This window comes from Belonocnema kinseyi, chromosome 3 (assembly GCF_010883055.1).
Source record: "Belonocnema kinseyi isolate 2016_QV_RU_SX_M_011 chromosome 3, B_treatae_v1, whole genome shotgun sequence".
NCBI lineage: Eukaryota > Metazoa > Arthropoda > Insecta > Hymenoptera > Cynipidae > Belonocnema > Belonocnema kinseyi.
This window is the reverse complement of record NC_046659.1, coordinates 95,914,783-95,930,810: the sequence shown is the minus strand read 5'-3', so window position 1 is coordinate 95,930,810 and position 16,028 is coordinate 95,914,783. Positions and strand designations below refer to the sequence as shown.

At 30.9% G+C, this 16,028-nt stretch overlaps 2 protein-coding genes across 4 annotated transcripts in view; both read right to left on the bottom strand.

The window, feature by feature from the left end:
- Positions 1–2,821, bottom strand: part of LOC117169370 — a 7,318-nt gene extending 4,497 nt beyond the window's left edge. The window contains exon 1 of one of the 2 annotated variants that reach the window (XR_004466652.1): positions 1,735–1,806. Coding sequence is in view for 1 of the 2 variants with exons in the window: in XM_033355722.1 (XP_033211613.1) it covers positions 1,735–1,894 (160 nt within the window). In the remaining variant the exon portion in view is untranslated. Of the gene's footprint in view, positions 1–1,734 lie in introns of both variants that reach the window. The other variant, XM_033355722.1, reaches the window with a different exon arrangement.
- The window catches only part of LOC117169365 (rho guanine nucleotide exchange factor 12), a 118,235-nt gene that overhangs the window by 49,971 nt on the left and 52,236 nt on the right, over positions 1–16,028 (bottom strand). Inside the window, exons 7-16 of one of the 2 annotated variants that reach the window (XM_033355710.1) lie at positions 15,292–15,531; positions 11,706–11,984; positions 9,798–9,920; positions 9,495–9,608; positions 9,322–9,420; positions 9,123–9,215; positions 8,813–9,006; positions 8,439–8,728; positions 8,154–8,327; positions 8,024–8,077 (exon numbers count right to left, since the gene is read on the bottom strand). In XM_033355710.1, coding sequence (XP_033211601.1) covers positions 8,024–8,077; positions 8,154–8,327; positions 8,439–8,728; positions 8,813–9,006; positions 9,123–9,215; positions 9,322–9,420; positions 9,495–9,608; positions 9,798–9,920; positions 11,706–11,984; positions 15,292–15,531 — 1,660 coding nt within the window. The remainder of the gene's footprint in view (positions 1–8,023; positions 8,078–8,153; positions 8,328–8,438; positions 8,729–8,812; positions 9,007–9,122; positions 9,216–9,321; positions 9,421–9,494; positions 9,609–9,797; positions 9,921–11,705; positions 11,985–15,291; positions 15,532–16,028) is intronic. The other variant, XM_033355711.1, reaches the window with a different exon arrangement.

Below are 16,028 nucleotides of genomic sequence, written 5' to 3'. Positions count from 1 at the left end.
ATATAACATTCCATTGTCAATTATCACATTGTCTTGAACTTTAAAGGCCTCAGACTCATTTGAGAAGTTCAAATTTCAACTAGTCTGAATAGTAGCATAGATATTTTTAATATATTAAATCGAGGGGATTACTATTTTCACACAATCGCGTGAAATTCTTTCGAATCTTTTAATATACATTTAAGGCTGTGAAATCTGTTGAAATATTTGAAATCGTTTAAAATCCGTCGAAATTCCTCAAATCTGGTAAAATCTCAAAAATTCATTAAATTCTTAGCAATCTTCAGAAGTCCGTTACAATTTCATTTAATGTACTCTCTGAAACCTTCTACTAAAAATAAATTAGAATCCCGTGGAATTTTTTAAACAGCCTCAATATCCTGGACACCTTTTTAAAATCATTTGCCATTTACTAAAATCCTTCGAAATTCTTGGAAAACCCTTACAAAGTTTAAAATTCGTTAAATTCCTTGGAATATTTTAAGATACCCTAAGCTTCTTAAGATCCCTTACATTGTGTTAAATCACTAGTAATCCTACAAAAATTGAATAGTCACATAGAACATCCATGTATATTGTTTTAAATTTCTTGAAATGGTTTAAAATATCCTAGAAGTTTTGAAATTCCTTCAAATCTTATAAATCCGCTGAAATCCGCTGAAATCTACTGAAATCTATTAAAATCCCTTTAATTCCGTTGAAATTCTCAAAAATCTCTGGAAACCCTCAAATTTAGTTTTTAATTCCTTGAAATTTATCGAAATTCTTTAAATCTTATAGAATCTCTTCATTTCTCTTGAACTCACATGAATCCCTCAAGTATTGTAAAATTGCATGAACTATCTAGAAATATTTTGAAACCTCGTACATCTTGAAATCTTTAATATATTTTAAAATGTCTTAAAAAATGTTTAAATCTTGGAAGTCCATTGAGAGCCCATAAAATCCCCCAAAAAATCCTTAGAAATCTCTTGATAACCCTTATATTTACTCCCAAAAGTTCTCTAGAAATTCTTTGAAATGATCTAAAATCCCTTGAATGGTTAGAAGAAATCCTTTGATATCCTTTTAAGATCCCTGGAAATTCTTTAAATCCCTTGGTACCTACTAAAAAATTCAATTTTTAAAGTCCTTGGAGACCCTATAAAATCGCGTAGGTCTAGTAAACTATCTTGAAATGCCATGAATTATCTTGAAGTTTGTAATAACCCTTAAAATTTCTTTTAAAAAGTTTGAATTCTTGAAATCCCTTTAAATCTTTTAAATTCGCAATTTTTAAGACAGGAAATATGTTTTTTTTTTCTTCAGCAAATCAAACAGAATGATAAAAATACGTTTAAAGGCAAAGTGAAAAAATAGTTGCATTAGCGCATATTTTGAAAAAATTGTATAGCATTTAGTATCAGCTGTTTGAAAATAGTATTAAAATCATTTTATCGTAAAAAAGTGTCAAAAAGTAAATATTGTGAAATGAGTCCGAGGCCTGAGTGTATGAAAGAAAAAAGGAGAAACTTGATCGATATTTTTTTCTATAAAAGGGGGATATCTGTCAAATAAAAATAGATATGAGTAATAATAAATTTAAATAACCTGTTACAAATGGAAGAGCGGCAAAATGCTAATTAAAAGCAAATCAAATTCCGATTTAAATTCCCCATTTGTTCTACGTGCCCGATGAAAAAAAAAACTTGGGAGAAGTCTAATGCCGAGTTTTAGAGTTTTTTCTCATATTACCATCAATTTTGAGCTTCCGATTGAATTTATTCCTGTATCTTTCTGAGCTGAGCCGCAGGTTTACGAAACTTCTACTGGATGGCAGAGTTGGGCAGTTTTTGACAGGATGGGACACAGGATGACCCCCATCCAGGGGGTCTTGTAATTGTAAATCCAACATGTGCGAGTCGACCTTCGCAGCTTCTGCGACCTGTTCTTTCTATAAACTGGTCACAATTTCTCCTAAAGTTCTAAGCGATTCGCTTCCTTCCCACCGTACTCACTTCCGGTCTCCCACCAAGTCTCGACTCGATTCTCTTTTTTCCTCGCAACTTCTTTTTCCTTGTATGACAATCCGCTATCAAAGAACAGTGAAACGAGGTCGGGACTCTGCGATTTTTCACATCCACATCCACATTGAATTTATCCATGTAACAAGTGTAACACAAGATCTTCTTGGTGTCGTATAGTTGATGTAGTTCTCAATCGTTGCTCACTAAAAACGCGATAAGTGCCCACGCTCATCGTGACTCTGCCAAATTTACAGAAAATCCGGACAATGAATACGTGGAAAATTACAGTTTTTAAAATTTTTTTAGACTGTTTTTTTTTATTTTAGTGCGCAAAATAATTTTGAAGAGTGTTAGTGAATTTATGTTTCGGATTTTGAAAGTATTTGTTTAATTTTAAGTCAGATATTGAAAAGTCGATTGTGAAATTGTGTTTAATAAACTTCAAACAGAGATAATAAAGATTTGCTTATATACACATTTTGTAGCTGTTCATTTTTCACGATTTCCTGTCACACATCACGCACTTTATTAGAATATACACTTTAATATCAATCGTTAATTAGATGCTTGAATATCATGCGTGTTTTAGACTATTTGAATTTTAAACCGACAGCAAAAATCTTTTATGATTTTAAGTTTCCTTCAAACCGACTGCGTTCGTAAAAGTCTGGCATGAAACTGATGTATGAATAATTCACTAGGTAAACACTGCCGTGTAATGTCCACATACAGAGATTAACTGAACAGGAGATCGGAAAAGATCGAAAACTTTCGGATACAAAAAACTGGCGCGAAGTCTGCGAACGTCAGTGGCTCATTAGCTCAATTCTGCTCTGTTCAGACTTTCATAGGGACGTCGACGATAAAGTTCTAATATAGCGTGGAGCTACCAGGGCCGTACCATTAAAAAATCAAGCAATATTTTATTTAAAAAATCAGCAGATAGAAAAAATAATGTAATTATTTATATTATGCGATTTCAGGGTGTCTAGTGATCAGGCAATTTTTAATTTCCGGGTTTTTCCCGACCAATTTAAAGATGTTTTTTTTGTTGTAATTTGTACTAAACCAATGTACAGAAATGGGAATTTCACCAAAAAATACATATACCAAATGTCTTAAAGTAGACAATCATTTATTTACTGGTACCAAACTTATCCTCAACCACATACTGAAGTGATAAATATTAATCAAAATAACATTGCTGATCACGATGATGACACCATCTGTTTATCGATGCTTTTTATAAAATCTCAGTAACTTATCATTGTTATTGCGAAATTTTTTGCTTGCATGGTGGAGCATGCTTTTAAAACTTTCTTGTATAAAATTAAAAACACTTATTATATTAAATTTTAATTACATTTTAAGAAAACATTTCAATTTGCACTATTTTTGCAATATCGTCTTAAAAAATTGACAAGATGCCTTCATTCTGGTTCATTTTATAGAGAATCCTGATAGCTTTCATCCGATTCAAGAGAAAAATTGTTAACCTTCATACAAGTAACATTTAAATAATTAAATTTGGCAATCATCGAAACACTTTTATTGTATAATATACTAAATGTGAAGCAACCAGATTTCTTCCCTTTGATTCTCAACTAAACAATAAAGAGAAGATAAAGTAGAAAAAAATCAATTTTGGGATAGAAGAAGAAATCCCCGGGGGTTTCCCGGTCGGTTAGATACCCTGTATTTCTACCAGCTAGAATAAAATTAATTCAGCTTCCGGCCTTAAGTTTCTAAAAGACGCATATTTATATGGGTATTTTTTATACCTTAGGTCTGAAATTGAATTCAGTTTATTCTTACATTCTCATCAGAGAAGGTAATATATTTCTGGAAAATTTGACCCCCCGTCCCCGTTTGTGTCAAATGTCCACGTTTTGAGACCCTCTGAACCCGAAAAACAGGTTTTCGCGAAAGTGTCTGTATGTGCGTCTGTATATTTTTATTTTCTTCGCAAGACAAATTCCGAAAAAATTGACAGATTGGATTGGCCTTTGCTATACTCTTTTAGTGTCTTAAATTAGTCAGCCATTTTGGAAACAAATTCAAAAAGTGCATTTTCGACATTTGTGAGACCACTTTTAAAATTTTTTTAAATACTATGTACGGTTATTAGTAGTAATTAAAAAACACGAACTATGTACCAAAAATGACTTTTTCTTATAGAAAAAAAAAATTAACGAAAAACAAATGAAAATGTAAATTTTATGCCAAATAACGCACGATATGAAAGAATGTCAGAAGAAGAAAATCGTTGCATTTTAAACGACCCACAAGATTATCCAAACAACTTTTTGAATTTTTCTGGAAATTTGAAAATTCAAATCTTGACTGTACAAAAAATAATGATAAACCAAAAATTCCATTTTAGAGTCAAGCTTTGCAAGATAAGACAAAAGATGAATGGACAAACATTGTGTACCCAAAAAAGATCTACAAATTTTTTATAAATCACTTTTTCATAGGACTCATAGTTTTTATTTTATTCGTAAAAAACAACATTAAAAATAAAAAAATTAAATTTTTGGACAAACGATATAAACTACGAAAAAATAACTAGACAAAAGTTGATCATCCAAAATGTTTAACCAAAAAATAGCTACAAATTTGTTATAAACTCTTGTTATAAAAATATATTCGAAATAAAAAAATTAAGTTTTTTGGAATACTTTTGTTTTAATACCAATGCACATTATAAATTGTAATAATATAAATTTATTAAAAAGATATACACTTTTCAGGATAGCTAAGAATATAATTTAATGCAAAAAAGTAACAAATGTGAAAAAGTAATAATTAAAAATCAAATTTTCACTTTATTTTGCAATATCTCAATAAGCAGTCCCAATTCGAGGTACAGAAAAAAATACATTTGATATAATATAGTTGAGCATAATGTAGAAAAGTTTGCATTTTGGAAAAAATCGATTGCGAAGCACGAGATACGTGATGAGAATGTGTTCGTTAAATCCGAAGGAGCTTTAAAAAAAGAGAATTCACAATCATCAAGTTACAGTTGTCGATTTAATTGACCTTTAATTTTAAAAAGCCTGCGCACAGATGCGGGAGAAATAAGAAGACCGATCGCGCAGCGCGTGGTAAATACATTGTCGATCGCGAAGCGCCAGATAAATATATTATCGGGCGCGAAGAGTGAGAACCAAATATGAATTTATTTTTTATTTTGTAGCAATGTTCGTTTAGGTAATATCCAATTTTAATTGTTTATATTTAATAATTTAGCCTATTGATATTATTAAATCAATAGTAAATAGTTTTATAACTAGATTATTTAAAAACTAATATTTTCATTCAAATTTACGAAATTTAAAATTTCTGCACACTGAAAACATCTGTTTTAAGTTGACCGAATTATGATGAACCTACTTAGGCACGGTTTAAAATAGAAAGCTTCCAAATTATGATTTCTTTCAAGTAAATATTACTTTTCTATGTTTGCTTTCCAATATAAAAGTTTTCATTTCAATTTAGATTCTTGCAAACACTCATAATAATACGAACACTTCTCTGTTTGTTATTTGTTACCTTTTTTTGAAATTTTGTTTTCTTGGAGCAATATTTCTCAAGATATCATAAAAAATGAACATTTCATCATAACTTTAAACACCTATAACACATTTTCTAATTAACCGCGCAAAAAATCCTTTTATGGCTTTTCATCAATTTCAAAAAGGAACACATTTTTCACAATTCAAACGGAATCGGTCGAAACACTTTTTCGGAAATACGTTTTAACGATTTTCAATTAGAATTCTTTACAATATTTTGCATTAAAAATTATATTTCTGGGCTTAATTGGTTAAAAATAAAAGAGTGGAAGGAGTAATAAATTGGATATTATTTGGAGGTCGCGAGTTTATCTGCTTTTACAGAAAAATTAACTTTTCTCGCAAACGGCAGATCATAACACAAAATTATGCAGAATATCAAAGGTGCAGCTCATTAAAATGAGTATTTTTCTATTATAAGTGTTTTCATAATTATGCATATTTAAGGAGATATGTGAAGAAAATTGTTATAAAGAAGCGTTCATCATAACTAATTTTTGAAAAATAGTAATTTCACATGTATATTAAAGACCTCTCAGTAAGTGAAATAGATAATAATTTACGCTTCTCTATAACAATTTTTCTTCGCAAATCTCCTAAGTATGCATAATTATAAAAAAAAACGTATGAAAAAAGATACTCATTTTATCGAGTCGCGTATTTTCTATTCTGTATAATTTTGAGTTATGATCTGTCGCTTTCGAGAAAAATTAGATCATTGTTTACACAAGAACAAAAAAATCGAAAATCCATGTGGAGATACGGACCTCCTTTCTTTGGACTCCCCTAATCTACATTTTAAATGCTTACAAGTTCGTAAACTTTCTTACAGATGCCACATTTAAGAACTTTAACCCATTTAAAAATACAATTTTAAGACATAATTAAATTTTTTTAACCAAGTAGATTGCTTCAAAATTAATATCTCTAAAAACGCCAGATTCTTTTTATCATTTAAATACATAATGACTTGATCAAAATGAAAAACTACCGGTAACAGGATTGGGCGTAAAACTTCGTAAGATTATCTTCCTAAGATTCCTTGACTTTTTCCTGTCCAGTTTTTTGTGTTCCCTGGTCAATAATATTGAAAGACTAGAGTTATAATATTTTGTTAAAAAAGAACAATTTTTTAAGCTTATTCTTGATAGCTATTTTTTTCTTATGGAAGTTCCTTGACCAACCAAATTCGGGACCAGGCTGTAGGACACTTCTATCATTTAAATTAAATTAAAAAATAATTTTTTACACTATAATACAAATTGGAAACACGTTTCAGACAAACTGTATTAAAAATATTACTTGATAAAATTGATAATGAGCTATTGCTAAGAACGGAGCACCCCTTTAAAGTTGAATTGAACCTTTACCAAATTTTGGCTTCTATCCTCCCTCAGTAAACAATTTCTCGTTCATAAAACCAATAATTGCTCATGTAAAAGGTCAATGAAATCTTTTATATTCCCATTCTCTCGCTCGTCCAACTGACGTGAAAAACCTGACTTAAACAGTCACGGACGTGACCATCAGGGCCACAAGTTCTCCTCATCAAAATTAATATTCCAGAGAAGCAGAGACCTTGAACAACGAATTATCGAATGCCTCTTAGATTAAACCGATAGAGATTTTCCCATTAATTGAGAAAATAATTATGTGAATGACTCATTCCAGGCACGTTGTCTATCTTCTGGAATTTGGATTCCAGTGTGCCCACACTTTGTCAAGTAAGCGTTAAAAATACACATTGTCAACTTGGAAATATGGACTCTTAAAGTACAAATACAAATAGCACGGCACTTTTTCTCGCACACGCGCCAACTTTGATTAGCTTTATTCAGATCTGCCTCCAATTTTTTATTTTGTTTTTAAATAGTGGGTTAGCAACAGATGCTAATCATTTTTTTCTTTGTAAACAGCAGATCTTCCATATAGTCAAACATGACGTAAACGATTAAAATACGGGATATTACAGAACATGTGGCGTTTGAACGAGAGCATCCACACGTCCTTGAGAGGTTGAAATTTATGGATTACAGGGCCAGAGTCAGTGCAACAGCGGTAAATTTCAAACGCGCATTTTCCTCTATCGTGACGCTAATGTACTCGAGTCGCGCTTAATATTCCGATAATAGTTCGCTAAATAAAATGCATGAAAAATATCGGAAAATGAGACTAAAGATAACTACATTCAAAATTGATTCGAAAAAAAATTTAGGTTTTAAATTCGAAAAATAAAATGGAGAAGCCTTAAAAGAGCCATTCACAAATTTTCTTTTTTTGGTTTAATCTTCCGTTTTTTGTAAACACTGACTCATCAAGCTTTTAAGTCTACAACGAAAAGTTGATATTTTACGAAGTAGATTCTAGACCTAGTTTCAAATTCAAGCATTACATTTTTTTAAAGAATGAACCTTAGTTTTTTTTTTCTACACTCACCATTTTCTCCATCCGTCAAGGCACCTTCTTCTTCCGACCTTTTGATACGTTCAACTGGAATAAAAACGCGTTTAAAACAAGTGGATTTTTAAAGTAGACATTAAAATGGTTTAGAAACAATTTAACTCACTGAGGTGCATATGATTTTGATGATGTGGTTGGTGAGAAGGAGGTTTCCGTTCGGGACGAATTCTTTCCATAATTTTGCTAAAACGGTCGTTTCCCTTTTCCTTCCTAACTAGTGGACCAGGACAGTTTTCTTCCACGACACGAACACATTGACGATGAACACTGAGAGTGCAATCTATAAAGATAAATAAGAAAATATAAGTAAATTTCGAATTTTTATAGCCAAAAGAAATTAATTAAAGGAATATTTGACAGAGAGCATTATTTAAATTGATCTCTAACTTACTGCTGCATTGATATCCCTGAGGTCCAATTCCACCAATAATGTTTTGGCAGTGATTGCAATAATCGACGGTGAAATATTGATGAGCTATAAAGTGATGACCTCGGACTGTCATTTTTCTTGCTTTTCCAGTGAGCAAACGCGCTTTGATATTCGTTTTATCCTTGGCAACGAAAATCGGAACCCGCTCAATTGACACAGGCCGAATTTGAAATATTTTTGTCAATACTGTTGCTAAACCAGCTGCTATCAGAAACTGACGGAGATCGACATTTTCCTTCTCTATGTCCTCTCTGAAAAGTTGATTAAAATAAATGATTATGGAAAAATTAGAAATGAAAGTATCAATGTAAATGTAAGAGAATTCGGATACTTACAAATAAGCCTCCACTTTTGGTAGAAGGAACTTCTCTATGATTTTGATTTCTCGAGGTTTGTCAGACATACTTTCATCGAGATCAGAATCGTTGGGTCCAAACAAAGTTCCCAGTCCTGCGGTTCTCTTCACTTGAAAATCGGCTAGCTGCTCGTTTAATTCCTCTTTTGCTCGAGCCCTTGCTTTCCAAAAGATCTAAAATAATAAAAATATAATCAAATTAAAGAATGAGTTTAAACATTCAAAGTGTGGCAACCCGTAAGGCTTGATTGGCAAATCAACAATATTTAGGACGTATGAAAGATACGTACTTTTCGCAAAATCTCTTCTTTATCAGACTCTTTTAAAAGTACGTCGTCTATCTCTCGCGCAACATTCTCATCCACATTGTTTAGACGTAGAGGCTGAAAATAAGGGAGAAATAAATTCATATAATTGAAATAATAAAGAGTATGGAAATGGGAATTTTGTCATTTGTTATATGGAATTGATTTGTTGAAAAATACTTACAGCGCCAGGTACTAGAAAACTAGAATGTATTTCGTATGCCCATTTTCGCATCTCCTTCGCATTCCCTTCTTTGTACAGATCCGTTATCAAGTAAAATAACTATAAAAAGGGAAATAATAATGAAGGCTTGGAAAAAGTTAGTACAGTAACACAAAATTGTAATATCGACTCACCAGACTGGAGAGATCGTTAGTGGACAAAACGTAATTAATAAAAACTGCAAGATGTGCGTGATGTCCCCACAATCTTGAAAGATATTTAAAAGGACCGTGGTCCTCTAATTGGCCCTGAAATTGAAGATAATAAAGTTAGCAATAAAAAAGAAACATTTTTTTAAGATTCTTTTTCAAAATATTGGTGCATAAAAGAAAAGACAATTTGAACACAGGTGAGCAAGAATTCTAAACGAAATCTTTGAAGTGTACATTATTATTTAGAATTTTTTATTATTATAAATATAAAAAAATGTATCTTACCACTTCTTGATCACTCATATCGTCATCTTCCATAGATATAATTGGTTTTTGAACAGGTGGAAGACCAGGATTTTCCCCGAGACTCGCATTATGTTTCGGTGGCGACGTCAAAAAACTGTCGCTCTACAAATAAAAATAAATAAAACAAGAAATTAGGATATATTATTTAAATTAAAAACCAGGTTTCGCTTTTATGATACTTCAAACTTAACATTTTTTTATTTGATCTTAAAATTGGGCTACATTTCTAGAGAAAATAGAATAGTATTTAAAAAAACTTAGTAAAAGTAACTTTAGTCCAATTTTAACTAATAAACAATACTTATTTGATTGGCCATTCGAAACATCAAGTAGGTACATGCCGCAGCTTTTAAAAATTGAAATTCAAAGCGTTTGGATGAAAAGTTAATTTTAAAATTGATCGCAAAGAAACATTTTTAAAAACACTTTATGCTTTTGAAATCGAGTCTTAATTGTAAAAACAGTTCTAAGGAAAAAGTTTTCGCAAAAACTGGTAAAATTTATTGATTTAAAAAAAAAATGTAACCCAGCAATGGAAATATGTATTACCGTTGGGATTGGAAATTCTCAAATATTTAAAAACGACCCAAAGGGAATTTTAAATTAATTTAATTTCTGGGAGATTGATCACTCTTCTAATCTGGCGTACCAGTAAATCGTGAATTCTGTGTAAAATTTTTGAAATCCTTCGAAATCTGTGAAATTGTTCAAATATTTGCGATATCTTTACAATTTTTCTGAAATCTTTTGAAAATTTTGTGAAATCCTTGAAATTTTTGTGCAGTATTTGACATCTTCGAAATTGTTTAATTATTTGTGATATCTTTTTATATTTATGAAATCTTTAACATTTTTTTTCAAGTTATTGAAATATTGATGAAATTTGTTATATTTTTGTGAAATCTTTGAAAGATTGCCGATATTGGGAATCTTTATGATTTCATTGAAATCTTGGTCAACCCTTTTTAATTAAATGCTTACGAAATATTCCACATTTTTGCGAAATCTTTTAAAAACATTGATATCTTTGTAAATTATTTTTAAATAATATCTTTTTAATCTTTTATAAATCTTGGTGAAATGTTTCGAAATGTTTGAAAAATCATTGAAATCCGTATGGTACTTGTTGAATCATTGTGAAATATTTGTGTAATCATTGAAATCTTTTGAAATTTTTTATAAATCTTTGTGATATCTTCCAAATATTTCGAAAATCTTCGGAAATTTAGCAAAATATTTCAAAAAGTTTGAAGTGTTTGTGAATTATTTTGAAATTTTATAAAATCATTGAAACCTGTGAAGCTTGTTGACTCCTTTAAAACATTTATGAATTTTTTTTTTTTTTAATATTTGTGAAATGTTTGAAATCTTTGTCAAATCTTTAGAAATCCTTCTGGAATCTTTTAAATTTTTGCGAAATCATGTGAAATCTTTGGTGCCCTTTGAAATATTCTCTAAATTAAAAAATTTTCCGAAATATTTTTTTAATCTTCTTAATTTTTTGAACTCGTTCTGAAATCATTGAAATCTTTGTGATATCTTTTAAATCTTCGACATTTTTTCGAAAGAATTGAAATCGTTGTGATATCTGAAAAATTTTGAAATCTTTTAAATTATTTTGAAATATTTTGAACACTGTGGAATATTTTGAACCCTTTGTGAAATCATTGAAACCTTTGTCAAATATTTTGAAATCCTTCTGAAATTTTGTGAAATCTTTTGTAGTTTTCGAAATCTTTCCGTAATCTTTTAAAGTTTTGGAAATCCTCATGAAATATCTTGAAGATTTTGAAATATTTAACATCTTTGAAATATTTTGAAATTTGGTGTATATTCAAAAGTCAAGTAGACAACCCGTCGCTAATTTCTAAAATGACAAGAACTTACATCATTCAAACCGGAAGACGTGGAGTTGTTAGAACTAGGAGTTGGATAAGGTGGTGGTGGAGTTCCTGGTGGTGTGATGTGCGGTGGATCGTCCAGGTCGATTCCACTATGTCGTCCATGTCTCGGAGGAGAAAGATCTTTCATTGATTCTGAGGCTATCAGTCGTCGGCTAGCTTCTGCTGGTGAAATCATCGTCGTTCCCAATTGTTCAGGACTCGATTTTGTTCGCTGATGTTTATTAAGAGAACTTGGGGATCCCAGATTCGCACCTTGTGATAACTACGGGAAAAAAAACAATCTCGTAATTTCCAAATTCTTAAACTTAAAAAAATAAATAAAAGATTATTAGGTGTCACTTTGATTAGATAAATTAAAATCAGGTAATATATAATTGAAGGCTGGCAGTACGGAACTAGATATCCAACCAAATCGGAATTTTTCAGAAAATCGACAAAACATTCTGTAAAGTCGAAATCAAAATTTACAGATAAGACAGAAGTCCACTTCAAAGATATGGGTAAAGTCAAATAAGAATAAAAAATGTTTGATACAAACAAATTATTCTGTTTCGAGAAAATCCAAATAGTGTGATGGCATCACTCTGGTAGACAATTATTCGGTGAAAGGACTGTAATTTCTTTTCTTAAACGGTAATGATAAGAAATAACGTTCGGTAAATTTTTGGTAATATAGTTCTGTACTGCCACAATGAAGTACAAACAACCTGATAAGATAAATTAAACAGCTGATTAGAACAATTAAAAACATAATTATACAAATAATAATAGAACTTTTGGTTATGAATCTAATGTGAATTTAGTATGGAGGGACTGTTTAATACTGAATTGACTGTTATGGGTGCTTGCAAAGTGAATTAGATTTTTCCTTTCCATATTTACAATGTTCCAAGCAGACAGATAAGTATCCATGAGATTAGTGTTTTTTTTTATTTTTCCGTGTTAATAGAAGTGTTATTATTTTGAGAGTGAAAGTGTACAGTATCTTGGAACTTTTCTAATTTCGTTGCAGAATTGATTAAATACTTAATTTCTTTTTTACATTGCTGATTCTTTTGTTTCCTTTATAACAATTTTAAAATATTCAGGAATGCTAAAGAGTTCGCGCTGTTAAATTCCCCTTTTTAAGGTTTACAGAAGTGTCCAAATTTATCAAGTGGGCCACTTTTTTTTTATAGGTTGTGATTTTTCTTCGGAAATGCGTGATAAGATAAGAGTTTCACATAAATGAAATGGCCCTAAACAATTTTTGCAAAATTTTCATTTTTTGAGTCGTTATTGTTATTTAACTTTTTTAGCATTGTCCTCTTAATTATTTTTTTCTCCCGATCGGTACAAACAATCGCCATAATTTTTTGCATGTTTCGTTAAATATGTTCATTCTATAAAATAAAAATCATTTTACCATTGCTGCATAAATATTGATGAAATTAGCAACAATTTTTATAAACAAATAGAATTCCTTCTAACTTCTCATTCGATTCACTAATTACAATAGTTCGTTCAATTACGAAAATTTTGATTAAAAAAATTAGGGAACTCGCATATCATCAAAAGTTGTGCATATTTCCGTGTTGACGTTCCCGCGCTTCATGCCGCGCGACGTACGACATTCACGACGTTGAAGTTTGTCGCAGATATGGATTTCAAAGTTGTGTAATTAATTTAAAAAAAACTATGAGTCATATAAGAAAAGTAAAAACACCTCTGGATTCGTCTCGGAAATATCTCGGTGTGCATTTTTTGTTTTTTTGCATAAAAAATTTGCTAAACAATTACGCCATTTGTTATCTTTCTGCAATTGTTATGAATAGGAATGCAATGGTGCACTTGCTTTTTCGATCCGATGCATACTTTGTTTATAACAATTGCAGAAAGATAACAAATGGCGTAATTGTTTAAAAAATTGTTTAAACAAAAAAAATGTCCATCGAGATATTTCTGAGATGAATCCAGAGGTGTTTTTACTTTTTTTATATGACTCATAGTTTTTTAAAAATTAATTACACAACTTTGAAATCCATATCTGTGACAAACTTCAACGTCGTGAATATCGTACGTCGCGCGGCACGGAGCGCGGAACGTCAACACGAAAACACGCACAACTTTTGATGATATGCGAGTTCCCTAATTTTTTTTACCAAAATCTTCGTAATCAAACGAGCTATCGTAATTAGTTAACTAAAGCATTGAAATCAATTGAGAAGTTAGAACGAATTCTATTTGTTTATCAAAATAGTTGCTAATTTCATCAATATTTATGCAAAAATGGTAAAATGATTTTTATTTGATAGAATGAACATATTTAACGAAACATGCAAAAAATTCTGACAATTGATTGTACCGATCGGGAGACAAAAATTAATTACGATAACAATGCTAAAAAAGTTAAATAACAATAACGACTCAAAAAATAAAAATTTTGCAAAAATGTTTTAGGGTCATTTTATCTATGTAAAACTCTAACTTATCACGCATCCCCGAAGAAAAATCACAACCCATAAAAAAGTGGCCCACTTGACAAATTTTGACACAGAACCATTTCATCTAGAAAATAATGAAACCTTAGTTGAGAACTCAAGTTTCACGATGTTTTAAACAGTTGGGTCCTTATTTTTTTGTAACTCCGTGATAGAAAAAGTCTACCTTTTATCAAATAACCAAGAATTAACAGAAATTGAGCATAATTTAAGAGCAACGGAAGATACTGGAAATTAGACAAATAAATTTAAAATTATCTCTAGGTTTTCAGTGTTTATTAACTTTTTCGTATTTTAGATTTTGTAGCAACTATCAAATTTTTTTGAATATTATCCTCTCAAATGTTCGAAATTTTATCACAAATTAAATATTTTTAAAATGTTTCTTTAGGTTTGCAACATTCTTAGAACATGTCTCAGAACTCAATTCAGTCAAGTACTATATTCAATTTTGAAAGATAAAACTTGAAAAAAAAAGAATTTAAAAGCTGAGGACTTAACCATTCACTACTGAATTATACAGGTATTTTTGCTGAATCCACTATTGAAGCAAGTGGTTACCCCCTCGACTTAAACGAATAGCTTAATAAATAAAATATTAATAATTACGAAATAATCAAACATTTGAAAGCTTAATGATATCTTTGAAATATTTCCGAAACCTTTGCGAAATCTTCGAAATTTTTGCAAAATCTGTTGAAATCTTTGTAAAATGTTTGGAAGTTTTTGAAATCATTGTAAAATCTTTTTATATCTTTTTTACACCTTTCGTAATCCTGAAATCAGATGTGCACTCTAAAGTGAAGTGGGCTACCCCTCGTTAATTTCGCTTAAATAAAATGTAAACAAATAAAAGAATGTAAAAGCTTAGGAGTTAACCACTAAATACTGAATTGTACAGGTATTTTTGTCTCAATCCACTATTGAAGCAAGTGGTTACCCGCTCGTTAAGAGCAAATGAATAAGATAAGTAATACATAAAATAAAAAAATGAAGAAACAATAAAATGAAGCCTTTTTGAAGATGCTCTCGAAGAAAGATGATATTTTTGATATGATTTAATGGCACTAGGGCGATTAGACTACTTACAGAGTTAGGTATGCCATGACTGGTGGTGGGAGGCGTTATTTGTGACAGCAGTTGTCGCTCCAGCTGGACTGTGTTGTGCGTGTTTGAAGTGGGTGGAGGTCGGGGTGGTAAGGGGGGTGGGGAGAGACTTTGCATGGGGATAGAATTTCGAGAAGGCAAGGGTGGCGGCACATCACCACTACCGCTACTCGAGGGCAAATGATGGCCTGGGGAAGAGGAGGTGTTTGTTACCGAGCAAAGCTGTAAGACACAACAAAAGCTGGTTAAACATTGTTAGCCAGAAGCCTACACGAACACACACCCTTAAGGCTTAAACGGTACGAGAACTACCACGTGCTTGTGCGTTCAGGGTGTTCCTTAGGACCTAAGTCCAAAATCCAGTCAGAAATCTTAAAGTTAACCCTACTTTTTTAAGGAAACTTTTCCGGGTGGCCGCTAAACTTTACTTTTCAAAATTCCTTGACTAAGCCAAAAATGGACTAAAAGTTACTAATGAGCCTTGATAATGCGACTAATATTCTTTTTAATTTGAAAAAATTAAAAATAAATTCATAAGACCTTAAAGCAATTTAAGTTAAACTCGAAATAATTCAAATTTATTGGGAAACCCCACTGATTTCAATAAATTTTGAGTAAATTTAGATGAATTTAAGAGATGTAAGAAAAGTATTCCATGCAATTCATAAAAAATCATAATTAATTAGGAAAGTGTAAGTGAATTGAATACAATGCAATGA